An 18,005-nucleotide genomic window follows, 5' to 3' on the forward strand; every position below is an offset into this window, starting at 1 on the left:
TCAATTTGAGAGAGAGTTTGTTTGAGAGGGAAGAGAGGGAAGGGGGTAGGAGTCGGAGAGGCACGGAGGGCAGCCCGCCAGCTTTCTTTCTCTGTGTCCGGGGCAGCCCACCAGCAGAGGCGGGTCTTTTACCTGCCTCTGCTGGCGGGCTGCCGCTTTCTTTCTTTTGCCCAGAGGCTGCAGCCCGCCTGAGCTGCCCGCCTCTGGGCAAAAGAAAGAAAGCGGATTTTGGCCAGAGGCGGGCAGCTCAGGCGGGCTGCAGCCTCTGGGCAAAAGAAAGAAAGTGCTTTAGACAGTGGGATGTCAGGGGAGAAGACTGCCTCACCAGCCATAAACCTCACCGCACGTCATTGCTTAACCACTACACTAGACTGGCTTTTATTACAAGCCATACTTTAGTGTTATATGTACAATCAAATCATAAAAAACTATAGTATACAATTATTTTAAGTTGTAGAAGAGAGAGAGAGAGAGCAGAAGAATAGTTGTTATGGTTAGAAAACGGGTGCCCTGAAACAAATCCGTTTCAGATCTGTCAATGAGAAGATTGTGTGCAGACATTCTAGCATTTCCTCCATAACAAGATTTTTTAAAAGATAAAGTGATGTGAAAAAACACAGTAAGATTACAATTGGAAAAATCTTTGATCCCAGTGAAATCCATTTGTTTTAATTCTTCAGTGAATCAGGGTAGTTTCATAATGGAAATTTGATTCTTGTTGCAGGATTCAGGTGCACAATTCAGAACAGGATACAGGTAGCCCTTGACTTGCGTTTTGTGACCATTTGAAGTTACAACAGTGCTGAAAAAAGTGAGCTATAACTAGTCCTCATATTGAGGACCATCACAGTTTCCCATCTGATCACATTACTGTATGTGATCTTTCCAGCCTGCTTCCGACAAGCACAGTCAATGGGGAAGCCGGCTGGAAAAGTTGCCAATCAGAATCACGTAATGTCTTGGCTAACGACTGCAGTAAAAACAGGTCATAAAATTGGGTACAGTCACAGGATGCCTCACTTAACTACTGTACCACTTAGCGGCAAATGTTCTGGTCCTTATAATCATAAATCGAGGACCGCTGTAGTCATAGAAAATGAAACCACTGTAAAACAGAGTTAATACTTTACCATGTATGATTTAGTAGTGCTAATAGCCATTAAGTTAGAAAGTTGTATTGGGATATTACGATGCGATCTCTGTTTATATTTATGGCAAAAGGATTTATAATTTACTACAGTTTTAAATCGGCTCCCTAAGCATCTCATAGCAGTTAAACTGTAACATAGTTAAAATAATTAAGTTAAACAGATGAAAGAGAGAAAGTGGGAAGATTTTTGACAAGGGATCAAACATTTCAAAGATATGCTGAAATTTTTTTTAAAAAAAGCTGGGTGGAAGGCAGGAGTTTGGAAACAAAGAAGGGAAGTTTGAAACTAGAAATTTGTCACATTCAGCTAAAAGAGCTACAAAATTCTTGGTGAGCCTTTCCATTTTCTTTAGACAGCCTGACATTAAACAGGCTGAAAGTAGAGAAGACCCATAGGGTCTGATTATTAGTTCTATCTTTATTGCAATTGCATTAACAGAATCTTGCAAATCTGAAAGTACTGCTCTCTTCTCAAAGGTCCTCAAAAGTCCAGTTGCCTTTTGAGAAAGCATCTTTGAGATAAGTATGACCTGGATGATTGAGAATCTCCATAAACATATTGCTCTCTTCATTCACTTCTGTTCTCCCCAATACTAGGGAGGGTCTCTTCTGAGATGCTTTTGCCACCCCCAATGTCTCCTTTGGACTCCCCATTTTGTTCAACAGATCATTGCCTAGTTTGTAGCTCTTTTTCCTGTCTTCATTCCCACACACCATTAGACAGCCCCACGTCTTTAATTTCTGATTCAGATCAGTGGGGTTGCTCATAAGCAGCATTAGTGACACTTGTCAAGCGCGGGGGAAATCAGAAGATTCAGGCCATTCAAAGTAGCATAAAGATTTATTGCAAGCTTAAGCTCTCTATAAGAATCTGAACTATTAACCGTCAAGGGAAATGAGCAGGAATTAAGAAAGCATCAAGGTGGGCTGGATTAGATATCCTGTGGGTGCGCAGGGATTTATGATGGATGACACATTTGACCCCTCCCTCAAGTTCAGCCTGGTCATCTCCTACAGCACTGCTTGGAATGACTTTATTGTATTGATTAGTCCTTGGGCCATATCAAAGTAATGTACATTTTATTAATATTACTAAATGTGCATGCCACCTTTATTCTGTACTCTTAAAGAGGTATACAGAAAAAGGAGCAATACAGAGATTTAGAAGAGGTTAGAAGTCAAGACAGTTTTTTTTTTTGAGTGTGTGAAATAATCAATTATAGTTTCGAGGCTTTAGATCACCTACATAAAGGCAAACATCCATTTTTATTCTTCCTGTCATATTTTACCATATATATTTCTTACAATCATTTTTCAGTTGGGTGGAATCGATGCCCCTTTAATCATGCTTCACTTGATTCATAATAATGGCCTTCAGTGCTTCATTCACTTGCAACATCTAGATGATATGGTTAGAAAATGCACTTTTCAGTGTATCACAGATTAAATCTTCCAAGGCCAAAGGTAGAAAGATATGCCTTAAGAATTAAGAACTGAATGCTTTCTGTGCAGAAACAACCTCTGGGGAGATTCTTACTAGAGATCCTCTTCCATGCAGTCCTGGTTCTTATCTTTGGCAGTGGTCTTGGCTGTCATGCAAGTAATATGTTGCCTTTCGGCCTTTTCATTCGTGTCTGTGTGTGTTTATGTATGTATATGTGTGTTTGTGCGCACATTAGTGTAAAAGAAAGAAAAACTGAGGAACCAGTGTAATTCTTTTTATTGTTGCATGGCGAAACTTATTTAACCTAGTTAAAAATGTGGACGGATGGACAGACCAACAGATAGATGGCATCGGACCTGGGTACCTGAGAGACCGCCTCCTGCCGATTACCTCCCATAGACTGATTAGATCTCACAGGTTAGGTCTCCTCCGGATTCCAACTGCCAGCCAATGTCGGCTGGCAACTCCCCAGGGGAGAGCCTTCTCTGTTGCAGCTCCAGCCCTTTGGAATGACCTCCCCGTGGAAATCCGGACCCTTACTACCCTCCCGGCTTTCCGCAAAGCCACCAAGTTCTGGCTGCTCCAGCAGGGCGGGGGGCTTGTGAAATATCCAGCCCCACGGAAATTGTGAATGTTGTGTTTTTTAAAGTGTTGTTTTGTTTATTTATCCCCTTCCCTTGTTTATTGTAAGCCGCCCGGAGTCCTTTGGGAGTGGGCGGCATACAAGACCAATAAACTAAACTAAACTAGACAGAGGGGGGAGTTTTCATTTAACAAGTGTCTTGTTTAGTGTTTATTTACAACAGTGACGAAAAAAGTAACTTAACTACCAAACTTTGCATTTATAATTTCCATAGGTCTGTAAAGCAGAGCAGAGCAGAGCAAAGCTGAAGTGAGATAACAAGCACAGTTGCAGTATTATTTAGCAGCTGCTTTGCTCAAGCACCAAATTGCTGACCTTAGTTGCGGTTGCTAAATAAGGCCTATAGATACAAAATAGTCATATTATAAAATTGACATAAGGAGCCAGCTTCATTCTCTTACTATCCTATGGTGAAACATGCTGAACTTTGAATAAAAATGCCTACACACTTACATACATACATACCAGAGGTGGGTTCCTACCAGTTCGCACCTATTCGGTAGAACCGGTTCATCAAATCTACCGAACCGGTTACAAGAGATTCCACCAGTGGACCCGGAAAGCAGGCCACACCTACAGAAGAGGTTCCAAAAGTTTTTGAAACCCACCACTGGTCCTTGGATATGATTATTCTACACTATCATGCTCATACTTATAAAACTCAGTGCCTCTGTGAAAGGTAAGGATGACTACTGCGTTTGTGGTGCAATCAGAACATTGCGTGTGTTGAAGTTGTTTAACGCAAACCAAAGATGCCTTTTAAAAAACAAGTGTACATCATATTCTTATGCATGCCAGTGCTTTGTGTGAGGTAATTTAAGGTGGTTCTGACAAGTGTCGCATCTTCATATCGGGTCACATGGGTGGCAAGCCACTCCCATCCAGTCACATGGGTGGTAAGCCACTCCCACAAAGGAGGCCACACCCACAGAGTAGGTTCGAACAGTTTTTGAAACCCACCACTGATACATACACACATACTTTACATACATACATGAAATTGCCATACTATAAAATTGGAGGCAACAGACAGCTATGCCACTATGCATTTCCATCCAACCTGCCACCAACTGTAACATCCTTTAGATTTTTATTCTTATTTTATTGTTAATGTATTTTATTTTACACTCTGGGTTTCTGACTGCAATAAATTGTCTTTCCCTCCATTATGGCAATTGAGCACGGTTTTAAATCCATTTGAGTGCTGAAGTTTTTTTTTTTTAAAGCTGACCTCATCTTATAGGCCTCTACTGAAGTGATAATTACAAGTTATGATAATTTGTCGTTCAGTTTGCAGAGACACAGGAGTCAGGCTTCTGAGGGTGGGAGTAATGGATCCTTCCCTCTTTCTCAAGAACAGCTGTGGATGTTACAATCTCTTGTGATAGAAAAATGTTAATTATGTCTTGCACAAAATACTTCCTTTTGTTCCTACTAAATTTTACTCAATTTCCCCAGTTTTGAGAGAGAATAGTTTCTCTCTCTTTGCTTGCTTAATCCTATTCTTAATTTCCTCTATGTTCAAATGAAAAGAGAGCCACTTTTCATTGAAAAGATAAAATATCTGAGGAGGAATATAACAGAAACCATTAAAACACTTTAATCCTGCATATTATTGGTTTTGATCAAACTACTTATTTTATCCCTTTCAAGAGTAACTGATTAGGTAAAATAACAAGGTATGTATATATTTAGAGCAGGTCAATTTGAGTGTGTTCAGAAAAAAAAATCACAGGGTTTTTGTAACATTTGCTGGACCTTCTTTTCAGTGAAAATAAACCAAACGTTTGATTATTAAGTGGATTGGAACTTTAATAAATAGTAAAACGGCTGAACATCTCACTGTTCCTGAAATTTGATTACTAAGTACAGGTAGTCCTCAGTGTATGACCACAATTGAACCAAAATTTTATGTTGATAAGTGAGGCATTTCTTAATATGCCCCATTTGCCCCATTTTATGAACTTTCTAGCCACAGTTGTTAAGTGAACCACTGCAGTTTAGGTAGTATAACCTGGTTGTTAATGAATCTGGCTTCCCCATTGACTTTGCTTATCAGAAGGTCATAAAAGGTGATCATGTGACCCCAGGATGCTGAAATGGTCATAAGTATGAGTCAGTTGACAAGCGTCTGAATTTTGATCACACAACTTTCAAACTTTAATGGAATTTGTATGCCGCCCACTCCCTAGGGACTCTGGGCAGCTCACAACAAGTAAAAGCATTTAAAACATTTAAAATTACAGAATTAAAATCAACAAAACATCCATTTCATCAAATGGGGCTGGAATAATCAACAACCCCAGGCCTGCCAGAACAGCCAGGTCTTGGTTGCTTTATGGAAGGCCGGGAGAGTGGTGAGGGTCTGGATCTCAGCAGGTAGCTCGTTCCACAAGGCCGGTGCAGCTACAGAGAAGGCCCTCCCTCGGGGCAGGAGGTGGTCTCTCAGGTAGCCAAGTCCAATACCATGTAGGGCTTTAAAAGTAACGACTAGCACCTTGAAGCGGGTCCGGAGACCAATAGGAAGCCAGTGCAGCTCGCGGAGGATAGGTGTAACATGGGTGTACCTCGGTACACCGATTATCGCTCGCGCGGCTGCATTCTGGACCAGCTGTAGTCTTAGGACACTCTTCAGGGGCAGCCCCATGTAGAGCGCGTTACAGTAATCCAGTCTTGAGGTGACGAGGGCGTGAGTGACCAAGGGTTGTAAGTGTGAAAAATGTTCATAATTGACATCGAATTGTCATTGAGCGAACTGTTGTAAGTTGAGAACTACTTCTAACCCTTATTTGAATCACCATCACTCTGGAATAGAATTGGGTTTACCTTTTTTGCTATCATACAGTGGAAAGCGAGATATTCCATAGAGATGTCAGCGTTTCACATTTATGAAATGTCTTCTTTAAGATAACAGGCTGATACTAATATTGATTTCGATTTAGTACCAAATGAAGGGTCATTTATTCAGCTGATTTCTGAGTCTCACTGATTCCAGCTCAGCTTTTCTCTCTCTCTTTTTTTTTTACAGCTTATGCTTAGTATCCCTACCTAACTTGCATTGCATTTTATTACTCTAAAATGAATCTTTATACATTTTGCAATAGTGGTGAATATCTGTAGCTCAGATATAGGATGAGGGTGGAGGTTCGTTCTCCGAGCTTGAGGGTTGGTTTCCGAACGTTTCGTTACCAGGTGAGGGGACATCTTCAGCAGAGTTTAGAGGATGCCAGTGTTGATGTTCTTCTGTTGATAAGAACGAACCTTCACCATATAAAACATATATAACATATTTTGCTTCAGTTAACAAATTTATAAATAAAGTTTATATATTCAACATCTTAGCTGCTTTAGTTGGATTCTCGCAGCTTCCCCAATAGTGAGGTTTGTCAATGCATGTACAGAAATGATGCAGTAGGTTTTATTGTTTGTATTTGAAAAAAGGTAGTTGAAATCAAAAGCTCAAAATTCAAATAGAAAACTGTTCTGACTCCCTTCTCCGTCCAGTAACGAATGCCAAGACAAGCTTAGCTGGAATGCCACAACTCTTTATTAGCAGGAAACATAAATCTTGGTGGCTGAAAGCCCAAACACAACAAACAGATAAAGAACCTTGGCAGCAACCAGACTTCGACAGATACAGATAACAGCTTCTCCAGCATTGATAATTAAGTTGAATCCTGCAACCAGACTCCTCCCAGAGTCTCTCCTTAAATACTATCTTGAAAAGAGCCTAATTACAACCAGCTGGGTCGAATTATCTCCTGTACCTGGGTAGCTGTTCTCTACATCAATCTGCCCGCCATTGCTTGGCATCCAGGACCAACACCCTTGTCTCCTCCCCACTGCTCCAAGGCCTGACGTCAGGAGCACACTCCCTTTGGCTTTCACCGCTGCTCCATGCCTCAGGCGCCTCCTGGTGGCCAACCAGCCTTTCTGAGCCTGCTCGGAGTCGGAACCCTGTCCAGGGTCCTCCACATCTTCCAGAGCCGACTCATAAGCCCCCCCCCCACTGTCGGAGTCTGTTTGTAGCTCCGACGGCTCCTGCTGGGCCACAACAGAAAACTAACTGATGGGAGCAGTGCATTGGGCTACTCTGTTTGGTACTATTTTGTGTTATAGCCAACAGCCCGCAACAGGGATTTCTACTGTGTTATTGGAAGCAACGGAGTTCTGAACTAACTTATTGCTTTCAGAAAAATGCTGATTTATCTCCTTGATATTCTATTAAAAAACAATGTTATGGGATTTGACATACATGGCATGCTAAAGGATGCACATTCTTCTTTTTCCAGATCACCAGAAGTTGGAGCGAGAAGCTCGCATCTGCCGTCTCCTGAAGCATTCCAACATTGGTAAATATTGCTTGATTAAGATGGAAATGGAGAAGAGGGGGACGGGATGGGATGGTGTACATGACAAACATGAAGATTGACTATATTTCTTAACTTGGGAAACTTTAAGATGTGTGGATTTCAACTCCCAGAATTCTGGGAAGTCCATGTCTCTTAAAGTTAGCAATAGCAGTTAGACTTATATACCGCTTCATAGGGCTTTCAGCCCTCTCTAAGCGGTTTACAGAGTCAGCATATCGCCCCCAACAACAATCCGGGTCCTCATTTTACTCACCTCGGAAAGATGGAAGGCTGAGTCAACCCTGAGCCGGTGAGATTTGAATAGCCGAACTGCAGAACTGCAGTCAGCTGAAGTAGCCTGCAGTGCTGCATTTAACCACTGCACCACCTCGGCTCATCAGGTTGCCAAACAGTTACACAATTTGGATTGAATAATATTAAAAATATTCTGGGTGGTACCCTTCCAGTAAAACCAGTAAAAACTTTGCAGGAGATTTCCTCTTTGCCAACCTTTTAAGTACTAGGAAGAAGAGAAAAGTGTGGCAGTTTTTTTAAAAAAAACCTGATTGATCTGTTTTTTTTCCTTATGTTTGTGAATTCTCTACGTAAATATAAATTCTACAGTGATACAATGGTGCCTTTATTTGAGAATTTTACACTGATATTGGCTGGCTTTATAGAATGCTGCCTTGGACAGCTGACCCAGTTGGTTTCTTTTTAAAATCCTGGTAAGATGGACCATATTTTGCCATTTTTCACTTCTGCTGGCTCCAGATTTGTTTCTGACTTAAAATCAGGGTGCAGACTTTAAATCCAGAAATGTGTAGGAGTAACTGAAGTTCATACCCCTGGCAAGGACTCGATTTGGAGGAGACTGGATGCTTCCCAAAAGGAAAATGGGATGAGGTTGTTCTTTGCTGATCTTTTGGTGTGTGGGGGGGGGCGAGGAGGGGGGCTGTTGTAATGTTTTCTCTATTTTCTACCAAACTTTCTCCATTCCTACCAAACATCATGAAATTGAAATTTAGACTCACTCTTAATGGCATTGAATAGTTACTGTGAAATCCTAATAGAGCATCCCACCATTTTATCTTCCAAGGTTGTTTGAAAAAGAACCCGTAAATCAAATGAACGCAAATGGTGTCTCTTCTTCTGCTTTATTTTGAAGAAAAGCGGGCTATAAATGCAAAGAGAGAGCTCCACAATTGTTATTATGAAAGGTGGACGTGCATTTTTTTGCTTGAACAACAGGTCAACCTGCCCACTTTGTTCCCAGTGCTGAATGGAGCCACCTTTAAAGACTTTTGCAAATCCATTGCAGTTGCTAATGACAACAAGGTTGGTAGAAGATTGACCAGGTCTTTCTCCATCTCAACCAAGGAGGCAATTAAAACTGAACACCCTGCTTGTTGCAATGGACCCAGTGTGTTTATGCTAGCTATTCTGTTTTAATCCTTATGGGGCTTTTTGGCACTTTTAGAAAAACCTTCTATTCTCTCCCCCCCACCCCCTCTTCCCAATGCATTCGTTTCTATGGAAACTGTGTCGTCATGAGTATCTTCTGGGTAGATTTAGAGAGAGCCACAAGTGCCAAAGAAAAAGAAACGTTCTTGTATAATGAAATTGAAATAGATGCACTTCAGCTTCAGTGATCTTAGAAAGATATAGGAGACCAGTACAGGAGCAAAAGATTCATGGGTCCAGAAAATTGATTGGGTTGGCTGCATGAAGCTGTCGGATAGTTTGCTTGGGTTTTGACTGCATGCAATATGCGAAGCAGCCTTGATGTCTGTGAACAGCCATTTAGGGCTTAGGACAATGTCCAATTTTGGTTAACTCAGCAAATCATGGATTTGCTTTGACTGACAAGAAATGCCCAGTCTCACTCCCAGCATGTAATATAAAGCCCTTTAGGCTTTGAAGCTGGATTTCCTCAAAAGAGTTTTAAGGAAGTTTAGGTGTTCATCGTCAGGAAAGGCAGGGAGGCATTAATCATGTGGGATCCATTAATCTTATTTCGTTTAGAAATAACGAAATTAGATAGGTGGCAATTATCCCCTGAACTGTAACAGGCACTCTATTGATTGGAAATTGAAATTGAAATTTAATAAATGTGTATGCCGCCCAATCCCGTAGGACTCTGGGCGGCTTACAGAAACAAGATTAAAATTTTTTAAAAAATTAAGAATAAAAATACAGTTATTAAAATTACACATCATCCATTCTGTCTAGGTGGGGCTGGACATTGATCAACAGCCCCAGGCCTGCCGGAACAGCCAGGTTTTGGTGGCTTTTCAGAAGGCCGAGAGAGTGGATCTCTACGGGTAGATCGTTCCACAGGGCCGGCACCGCTACAGAGAAGGCCCTCCCCCGGGGGGTCGCCAGCCAGCATTGTCTGGCCGACGGCACCCGGAGGAGGCCCAACCTGTGAGATCTTGTTGGTCGTTGGGAGATATGTGGCAGGAGGCGGTCTCTCAGGTAGCCAGGTCCTAAACCATGTAGGGCTTTAAAAGTAATGACTAGCACCTTGAAGCGCGTTCGGAGACCCAATAGGGAGCCAGTGCAGCTCGCGGAGGATGGGTGTAACATGGGTGTATCTAGGTACACCCAGTATCGCTCGCACGGCTGCATTCTGGACCAACTGTAGTCGAACACTCTTCAGGGGCAGCCCCATGTAGAGCGCATAGGATAGGAGTCATAGTTCCAATGAATGGTATAATATGAAAAATGGTATGCCTTATGTTTTCCATTAATTGCAAAATGAGTTTTTCCGAATCTCCCCCAATTTGAAACCTTTTTTCCTTTGCTGTGGAGTAGATTTCTCTTGTTAGTCAAAAAGATTTGTATCCCTCTCGGTCATATTCAATCTTCTGTACATTTGGCTTCATAATATAAGTTGTAGCCATGCAGGTGCACCTGGCCATTGGAAGTGAATGCGTTATCAATAATAATAATAATGAATCAGAGGTAGGTTCCTACCTAATCGGTTTGGTACGGGCGAATAGGTAGTAACTTCTAGCAGACACGTGACCGTACTGGTACGGCCCCATCTTGGTTTTCTGTTCTGCACATGCGCAGAAAAATCTTAATGGGAAAATGTAATTTTCCCCTTTTTACTGTTGTGCGCATGCACAGACGTGTAAATGCCCCCCCCCCCGCCCCACCCAGTCACTCCTCACCTCCTGGGTGGCTTCCCTGCCTAAGCTGCCACATGGTGCCATTAACTATAGGTAAGAAGAGACTTGGTTTGTCTCAAAGACCGTAACATGTAAACATTGCCAACAGCAGCTTGCTACCATTATTACTGACTATTTACTTACTTAAAAAACAAATGTATATACATCATGGTATAATTGGAACTAAGATGTGGAGAAGGACTAGCTGTATTCCCAAATCTTTTAGGTTTGCATTAATAGGGGACTGGAATCAAGATCACGCGAAGTGTTAATAGCACTTTATAATGCTTTGGCAAGACCACACTTGGAATACTTCATCCAGTTTTGGTCACCACAATATAAAAAGTTGCTGAGACTCTAGAAAGAGTGCGGAGAAGAGCAACAAAGATGATTAAGGGACTGGAGACTAAAACATATGAAGAACGGTTGGAGAAACTGGGTGTCAGGCCTTCAGTTATATTCCTTTTAGGATATTTGGCCTGCCACACACTCTTATTTCATTATGCTGTTTCATTAGAGTAGTAATTGGGAGGGGGGATAGAAAGGAGTAGAATTGTGGCATGTGTTGTTGTTATTCCTTTCTAGAATCCCAAGGTCATCTTTTGTCTCCGCTCCTCTGCACCTGACCAGAACCAGCCGGGTGGAGATGCCAGCGTGGCCGAAGAAGATTGGACCATGTGATGGATTTATGGGTGTGGGGATAAGATCATGAACTTTCAACTGGGTGGAATCCCAGGAAGCTTTTAGATTTGGGATTCCACAGTTTGTTGCCAACATGTCTGTCTTATTAAATTGGAACTTTAAGGATAGCTCTGCCTTGGACTCTGATTTAATTCTGCATGATATTTGGAACCCTGACAATGGGTATGTCTAGTTTAATGAAAAGAAGGACTGGGGGAGACATGATAGCAGTCTTCCAATATTTAAGGGGCTGCCACGAAGAAGAGGGGAGGGTTTCAACTTATTCACCAACACACCTGAAGGCAGGACAAGAAACAATGGATGGAAACTAATCAAGGAAAGATCCCACTTAAAATTAAGGAGAAATTTTCTGACGGTGAAAACTATTAAGCAGTGGAATGGCTTGCCTCCATAGGTTGTAGGTGATTCATCATTAGGGGATTTTAAGAAGAGATTAGACAGTCTGAAATGACAAAGGGTCTCCTGCAGGAGCAGGGGATTGAATTAGAAGATCTCCAGGGTCCTTTCCAAGTCTGTTAGTAGAGTTAAGAAATAGTTCCATTGTAAGGTCCAGAAACTAGAAGGGGACAGTTTTTTATCATAAATAAATAATCCCCGTCTGAATTCAAACAAAATGCATGGTTGAAGTAAGAATGAACATGAACCAAGGAATGGCTTCAGATTATGATTCATAGAAGCCACGTCGAAATTTGCAAGTTTTTTAGTTCAAATTTCTTTTTGGAAGAAGAATGATTAGTGTTTCCCTTTGTGCTCTTCCAAGATTTCCCTGCTGTGTTGCATGATGCAAAGTTTGGCTTCAATACCACAAGGGGAAAAAAAACTAAGTATTGAGCCTGGTTTCTTCTCCAAATAACCAATGCTAAACTACAGAGATGTTGGTACAATATGATTTTTAAAAAAGGCAAGTTGATGTCTGGGATGGTATGACTGAAGCTCTTTCTGGCTTTTGTTGGTGCCACATGCAATACACAGACAGAGACACACCCACTCAAAATGGATGGAGCTTTAATCTCACAACCCAGCTGCCATCTTGTCTTTTTTTGACCATGCTCTATAGACAACACTGCCAAATAATCTTTCTATGGATGCTCATTCCTCTGCATCCAGAGCTGATCTTGGAATGTGGCAACTGGCGCCTCATCCAAGTTGGGCCTTCTTTCCTTCCTTCCTCCCTCCTTCCCTCATTATTACTTCTTTCATTATGATCATTAATTTGAATTTATTAGCCACCCATCTCCAATGGACTTTGGCAAAAAGTCTACATTTTAATGTCCACAACAAAAACAAAAAGATTACCTCTATAATTAAATTAATAATATCCTTAAGGGCAACCAATCTGCAATTATCACCCAACAGGCTCCAGTGTAACCTAGCATATAATAGCAAGGTGATATTCAATTGTTAAAGGATCTCTGGAATAACTCAGTTTTTCCTTCTTTCCAAAAATATCCAAAGGGATCCTATTCTGTAATGCTGGTGCTGTGATGGAACAATATTTATCTCCTAGTTTCAGCCCTTTTGATCTCATGGAAGTCTTGGATTATATAAGAGTTGTATAGCATCCTGCAGGTGTAAGGCAGTCCTGGAAATACCTGTTGAGGTTGGAATATAATTTGGTTCCCCTCCTAATATTATAAATTTACCACTACTTTATATTCACCCAAATTCTCTTTCTAGAAAAACAGTACTGGGGTTAGGAGGAAAAGAGGTACTGGTTACATTAAGATCCAAAAGGAATTTCTGGAAAAAATAAAGTGATAATAGTGGAGAGAAATCCCCATTGTTTCTAATCCCCTGGACCATGCAGGGATCTCAGTTAGATTGTTTGAGGGAGTTTCTTTTATCCTAGATCTTGGATGATAAGGTCTATGCTTTGAGAGATTGCTGTTTATGATCATGATGTGAAAGTATTCCTTCAAAAATTGTATTTCAATTACCGATAGTCCTTGACTCAAAACAGTTCATTTAGTGATTCTCCAAAGTTAAAACAGCACTGGAAAAAAGTGACTTTATAAAAATCACTATTTTTCACATTTATCCCCATGGTCATGTGTGTTCAAAATTCAGTCCCTTAGCAACTGTCTCATATTTATGACAGTTGCAGTGTCCCGGGGTTATGGGATCCCCTTTTGCAACCTTCTACCAAGCAAAGTCAACGAGGAACCCAGATTCACTTTACAACCGTGTTACTAACTTGACAACTACAGCGATTCACTTAACAACTGTGGCAAGAAAGGTCGTATAAGGGGCAAAACTTACTTCACAAATGTCTCACTTAGCAACAGGAATTTTGGCCTGGTAATTCAAGGGCTAACCGTAGTAACAAAAAGGTTTCTTCAACTTATTGAAGAAGTCCCTCTTGCAACAAAAGTCAGTCTCTTCTTTCTGCTTGTGATCTCATATGTAGTTAGGTAAGTCAGGGCAGTGAAGAACTTAAAACCTCACACTAGGATTGCAGGGAGTTGGGTTCAAACAACCCACCCGCTCTTCCAAACTACGAATCGCACTGGATGTCTATATGGGAGATTCTGAGTCATCCAGGTCATGGTTGTCCCAAAGGTGCTTTTTCAGAAGACTTTCTTCATTTTCTTTGAAGACATTTCGCTTCAATGGGATATGACATCATCTGTCTCCAGTTTACAACACAGTCCTTGCAACAGTTCCAAGAAAGGCTCCAAAGCCATTTGCACTATTCAGGTGACCCCATGACACAGATAAACCTCCAGCTGGCCTTAATGACTTGCTAAAAGAATGCAAATGACCAGCTCTCCGCAAGGAGTATAAATCCTTCCATTCCCCACCACCCAGTCAGAGCTGAAGAAGCTTTTTGGATGAGGAGGGAAACGTCTTCAAAGAAAAACCAGGAAGTCTAGTTGCCTTTTTGAAAAAGCACCTTTGGGACACTTGCGATCTGAATGGTTTGGGGTTCGTCACTGTTGTTCAGCCGAATATATGGGCAACATATATTATGGGCAACAATAATATGGGCAACAGTCCTGTAGGGCAGGAAAGAACAGCCAGGAATGCTGCAGGGAATCTGTTCCATGAATAAGGAAAGTTTCAGCAGAATTTGCAAAATTTGCCACTTTGAATGAAGCTGTGAGGCCAGACTCACACCATATTTGCTAGGTGATCCGCCAGTTTGTTCCTTCTTCTGTTCTGTTTTTAAACAGGCTTCGACACATTACAAGTTTCATTTTTTTTATTATTTTTAGTCGGATTTAATTCTATGGGGTGCAAGAAAGTCCTTTTTGGGGATATGAGGTATTTATAAGCATGTTCCCTGCCCCGCCATGTTCTCCCTGCCCCCAAATGTTGAATCTCTATGGATTTGTTTTGCTTTCTCCTTAACAGTCCCCTTCGGGGGGAAAGGGCGGCATATAAATTTAATAAACTGAAGCTGAACTGAACAGAATTACAGTGCAGGCATGCCACGAGAGACCCATTTATCTTCTGTCCTATTAAAGTCTTCTGTCGTACTCAAATAAACATGTAGCCGAGAATCATTAATTTAAAAAAAAAGCTGGAGCAGATTAAATTCATTGCTATATTGTTAAAATATGTATGCGTTTGTTAAAATCACAGTCCCACCTCCCTTCACTCCATGTTGCTAAGTACTTTAAGGTAGTCCTTTGAATCTACAGAGATTCTCAGTCATCCGATGTGCCAAAGGTGCTTTTTCCGAGGTGGCGCAGTGGGTAGAGTGCAGTACTGCAGGCTACTTCAGCTGACTGTTATCTGCAGTTCGGCGGTTCAAATCTCACCGGCTCAAGGTTGACTCAGCCTTCCATCCTTCCGAGGTGGGTGAAATGAGAACCCGGATTGTCGTTGGGGGCAATATGCTGACTCTGTAAACCGCTTAGAGAGGGCTGAAAGCCCTATGAAGCGGTATATAAGTCTAACTGCTATTGCTATTCCTTTGTTTTTCCTTGAAAATGTTTTGCTTCCCCTCCAAGAAGCTTCCTCAGTCCTGAAGAGAACCGAAGAGAAGTGAAAGGTCTTCAAAGAAAAACTAAGACAGTTCAAAAGTTGCCTTTTGAAAAAGCACCTTTGGGACATTTTGAACTACAGCCAGTTGAAAAACTTCTGCATGTTTAATGGATTAGGTTTTTGACCCCATTAATTGATTTTTTTTTCTTTTCACCATCACTGAAGACACCTTTTTATCCTGTTTTGTTGGGATATATAACCAGGTCCCATAATGCAGCATTGAGCACCATAGGTTCAATTTGAAAAAAATAGTGGATATTAGACTCTTATAAAAACCAATGGTAAAAATGAAATATAATACAATACAATACAATAGCAGAGTTGAAAAGGACCTTGGAGGTCTTCTAGTCCAACCCCCTGCCTAGGCAGGAAACCTTATATACCATTTCAGACAAATGGCTATCCAACATCTTCTTAAAGACTTTCAGTGTTGGGGCATTCACAACTTCTGGAGGCAAGCTGTTCCACTGATTAATTGTTCTAACTGTCAGGAAATTTCCCCTCAGTTCTAAGCTGCTTCTCTCCTAGTTTCCACCCATTGCTTCTTGTTCTACCCTCAGGTGCCTTGGAGAATAGTTTGACTCCCTTTTCTTTGTGGCAACCCCTGAGATATTGGAACACTGCTATCATGTCTCCCCTAGTCCTTCTTTCTATTAAACTAGACATACCCAGTTCCTGCAACCGTTCTTCATATGCTTTAGCCTCCAGTCCCTAATCCTCTTTGTTGCTCTTCTCTGCACTCTTTCTAGAGTCTCCACATCTTTTCTACATCGTGGCAGCCAAAACTGAATGCAGTGTTCCAAGTGTGGCCTTATCAAGGCATTATGAAGTGGTATTAACACTTCACGTGATCTTGATTCTGTCCCTCTGTTTATGCAGCCTAGAACTGTGTTGGCTTTTTTGGCAGCTGCTGCACACTGCTGGCTCATATTTAAATGGTTGTCCACTAGGACTCCAAGATCTCTTTCACAGTTACTACTGTTGAGCAAGTATACTGTACCTGTGCATTTTGTTTTTCTTGCCTAAATGTAGAACCTTACTCTTTTCACCGTTGAATTTCATAAAATGGAAATGGGGGGAAAAAGTAAGAATGAAGGCTTCATAGGAGTCAGGATCTGTGCTTGTCAGATTTTGCTTGATTTTCTTTGGTGCTCTTGAAAATGGGATCCTAGACAAGGCAGACATCTGGATTCTAGGGCAGAAAATCCAGACTTAATTATGACCTAATTTTCTCCCTCCAAATAGGTTTATTGGCAGGGAACAGCCTAGTGCAGATATCACAGAGGGCATTACAGATCCAAATCCAACAAGATTGGTGAGGTGGGGGAGATGATAATAGAAATAGAATTCTTTATTTATTGGCCAAGTGTGATTGGACACACACAAGGAGTTTTTCTCCAGTGCATAAACTCTCAGTGTACATACAAGCAACAAATGGTAATCATAAAATACAATCACCATAAATCAGAAAACATAGATAAAGCAGTGAGACAGCAAAATGCCAACATACTTGGACTCTGGGGGTGATGGGAGTCTGCAGGCCACCTGTTTTGTTGCAAATCTTTCTTGGAGCTGTGTTGCTGAATCCTAGAACTTTGTGAACGGGCTACAATGGGTGCGGTGTTGCTATTCCCCGGGGCTTGCGATCTGTGAGATTATGTAGTGCATCAAATAGACAGAAGGAGGGCAAGGATAATAAAAAAAGGTACTGCAAAATTCAGGAAGTTCTTTGCCCAGTGTAATGTATCTGTTGTGCTTCTTTTGCAGTTCGTCTCCATGACAGCATATCCGAGGAAGGTTTTCACTACCTCGTCTTTGATCTGTAAGTAATACTTGGTTCTGAAGAAATTCTGCACCAGCCCAAGGTCTTTCTGGAACTTGCTCGCCTTTATAAGTCTTCCCCTCTGGGCTTTTCCTTGTGGCAAATGTGTTTTTTGGCTGCCACAAGTTGATCATTCTCTTTGTGGGTTTGCTTACGCCCTGCCTTCCAGCGCCTTCTGAGCAAATGCTGCCTCAGGAGCTGGGCAGGCGTTGCCATCTTAATGGATGTAGGTGGGCGAAGGCTGCAGCTGCACGGCCGCCCTTGGCATAAAAGGGTGGGCAGAGAAGAGAGGGAAAGGGGGCTATTGGGATGATAGCTGTGAGTCAGGGACCCTGGCAGGCTGGAGAGGCCCATTGTTGCTCTACCCTGTGGGAAGACCCGGATTAAGCCAGCTAGGAACCACACAGAAGGTTGGCTCCAGGGCTCCAGATGGTGATCATGCCTTGATTCCTCGTCCCCTTTTCATTTGGTAGGCCATGTCCTGGGCAAAGTATCTGACCGTGGGGGGAGGCACAGAGACACGGTGTGCTCTGCTTGGCTGCCTCTCACTTGATTTCCAGATATAGAAACCAGTGATCTCATCTCCTCCTCCAGCTCTTGACAGCTCCAGTTAAGCAGCAAACTATATTTAGCTGTCCTCTGAGTCAGTGCAGCTCCTGCTTTTCTCCCTCTCTCTCCCCCTTTCTCTCTCCCTTCCCCCCCTCTCCCCCTCTCTCTCTGCTTGGA

The 18,005-nt window shown here is 41.9% G+C and overlaps 1 protein-coding gene across 19 annotated transcripts in view; it reads left to right on the forward strand.

Moving 5' to 3' along the window:
* Positions 1–18,005, forward strand: part of CAMK2B (calcium/calmodulin dependent protein kinase II beta) — a 210,428-nt gene that overhangs the window by 92,642 nt on the left and 99,781 nt on the right. For all 19 annotated transcript variants that reach the window (XM_087706258.1, XM_087706263.1, XM_087706256.1 and 16 more), the window contains 2 exons: positions 7,530–7,589; positions 17,225–17,279. In XM_087706258.1, the coding sequence (XP_087562384.1) occupies positions 7,530–7,589; positions 17,225–17,279 (115 nt within the window). The remainder of the gene's footprint in view (positions 1–7,529; positions 7,590–17,224; positions 17,280–18,005) is intronic.

The sequence above is a fragment of the Thamnophis sirtalis genome, unplaced genomic scaffold, assembly GCF_051295495.1.
Source record: "Thamnophis sirtalis isolate CommonGarterSnake01/CBP01778 unplaced genomic scaffold, rThaSir2_p1.2 scaffold_2, whole genome shotgun sequence".
NCBI lineage: Eukaryota > Metazoa > Chordata > Lepidosauria > Squamata > Natricidae > Thamnophis > Thamnophis sirtalis.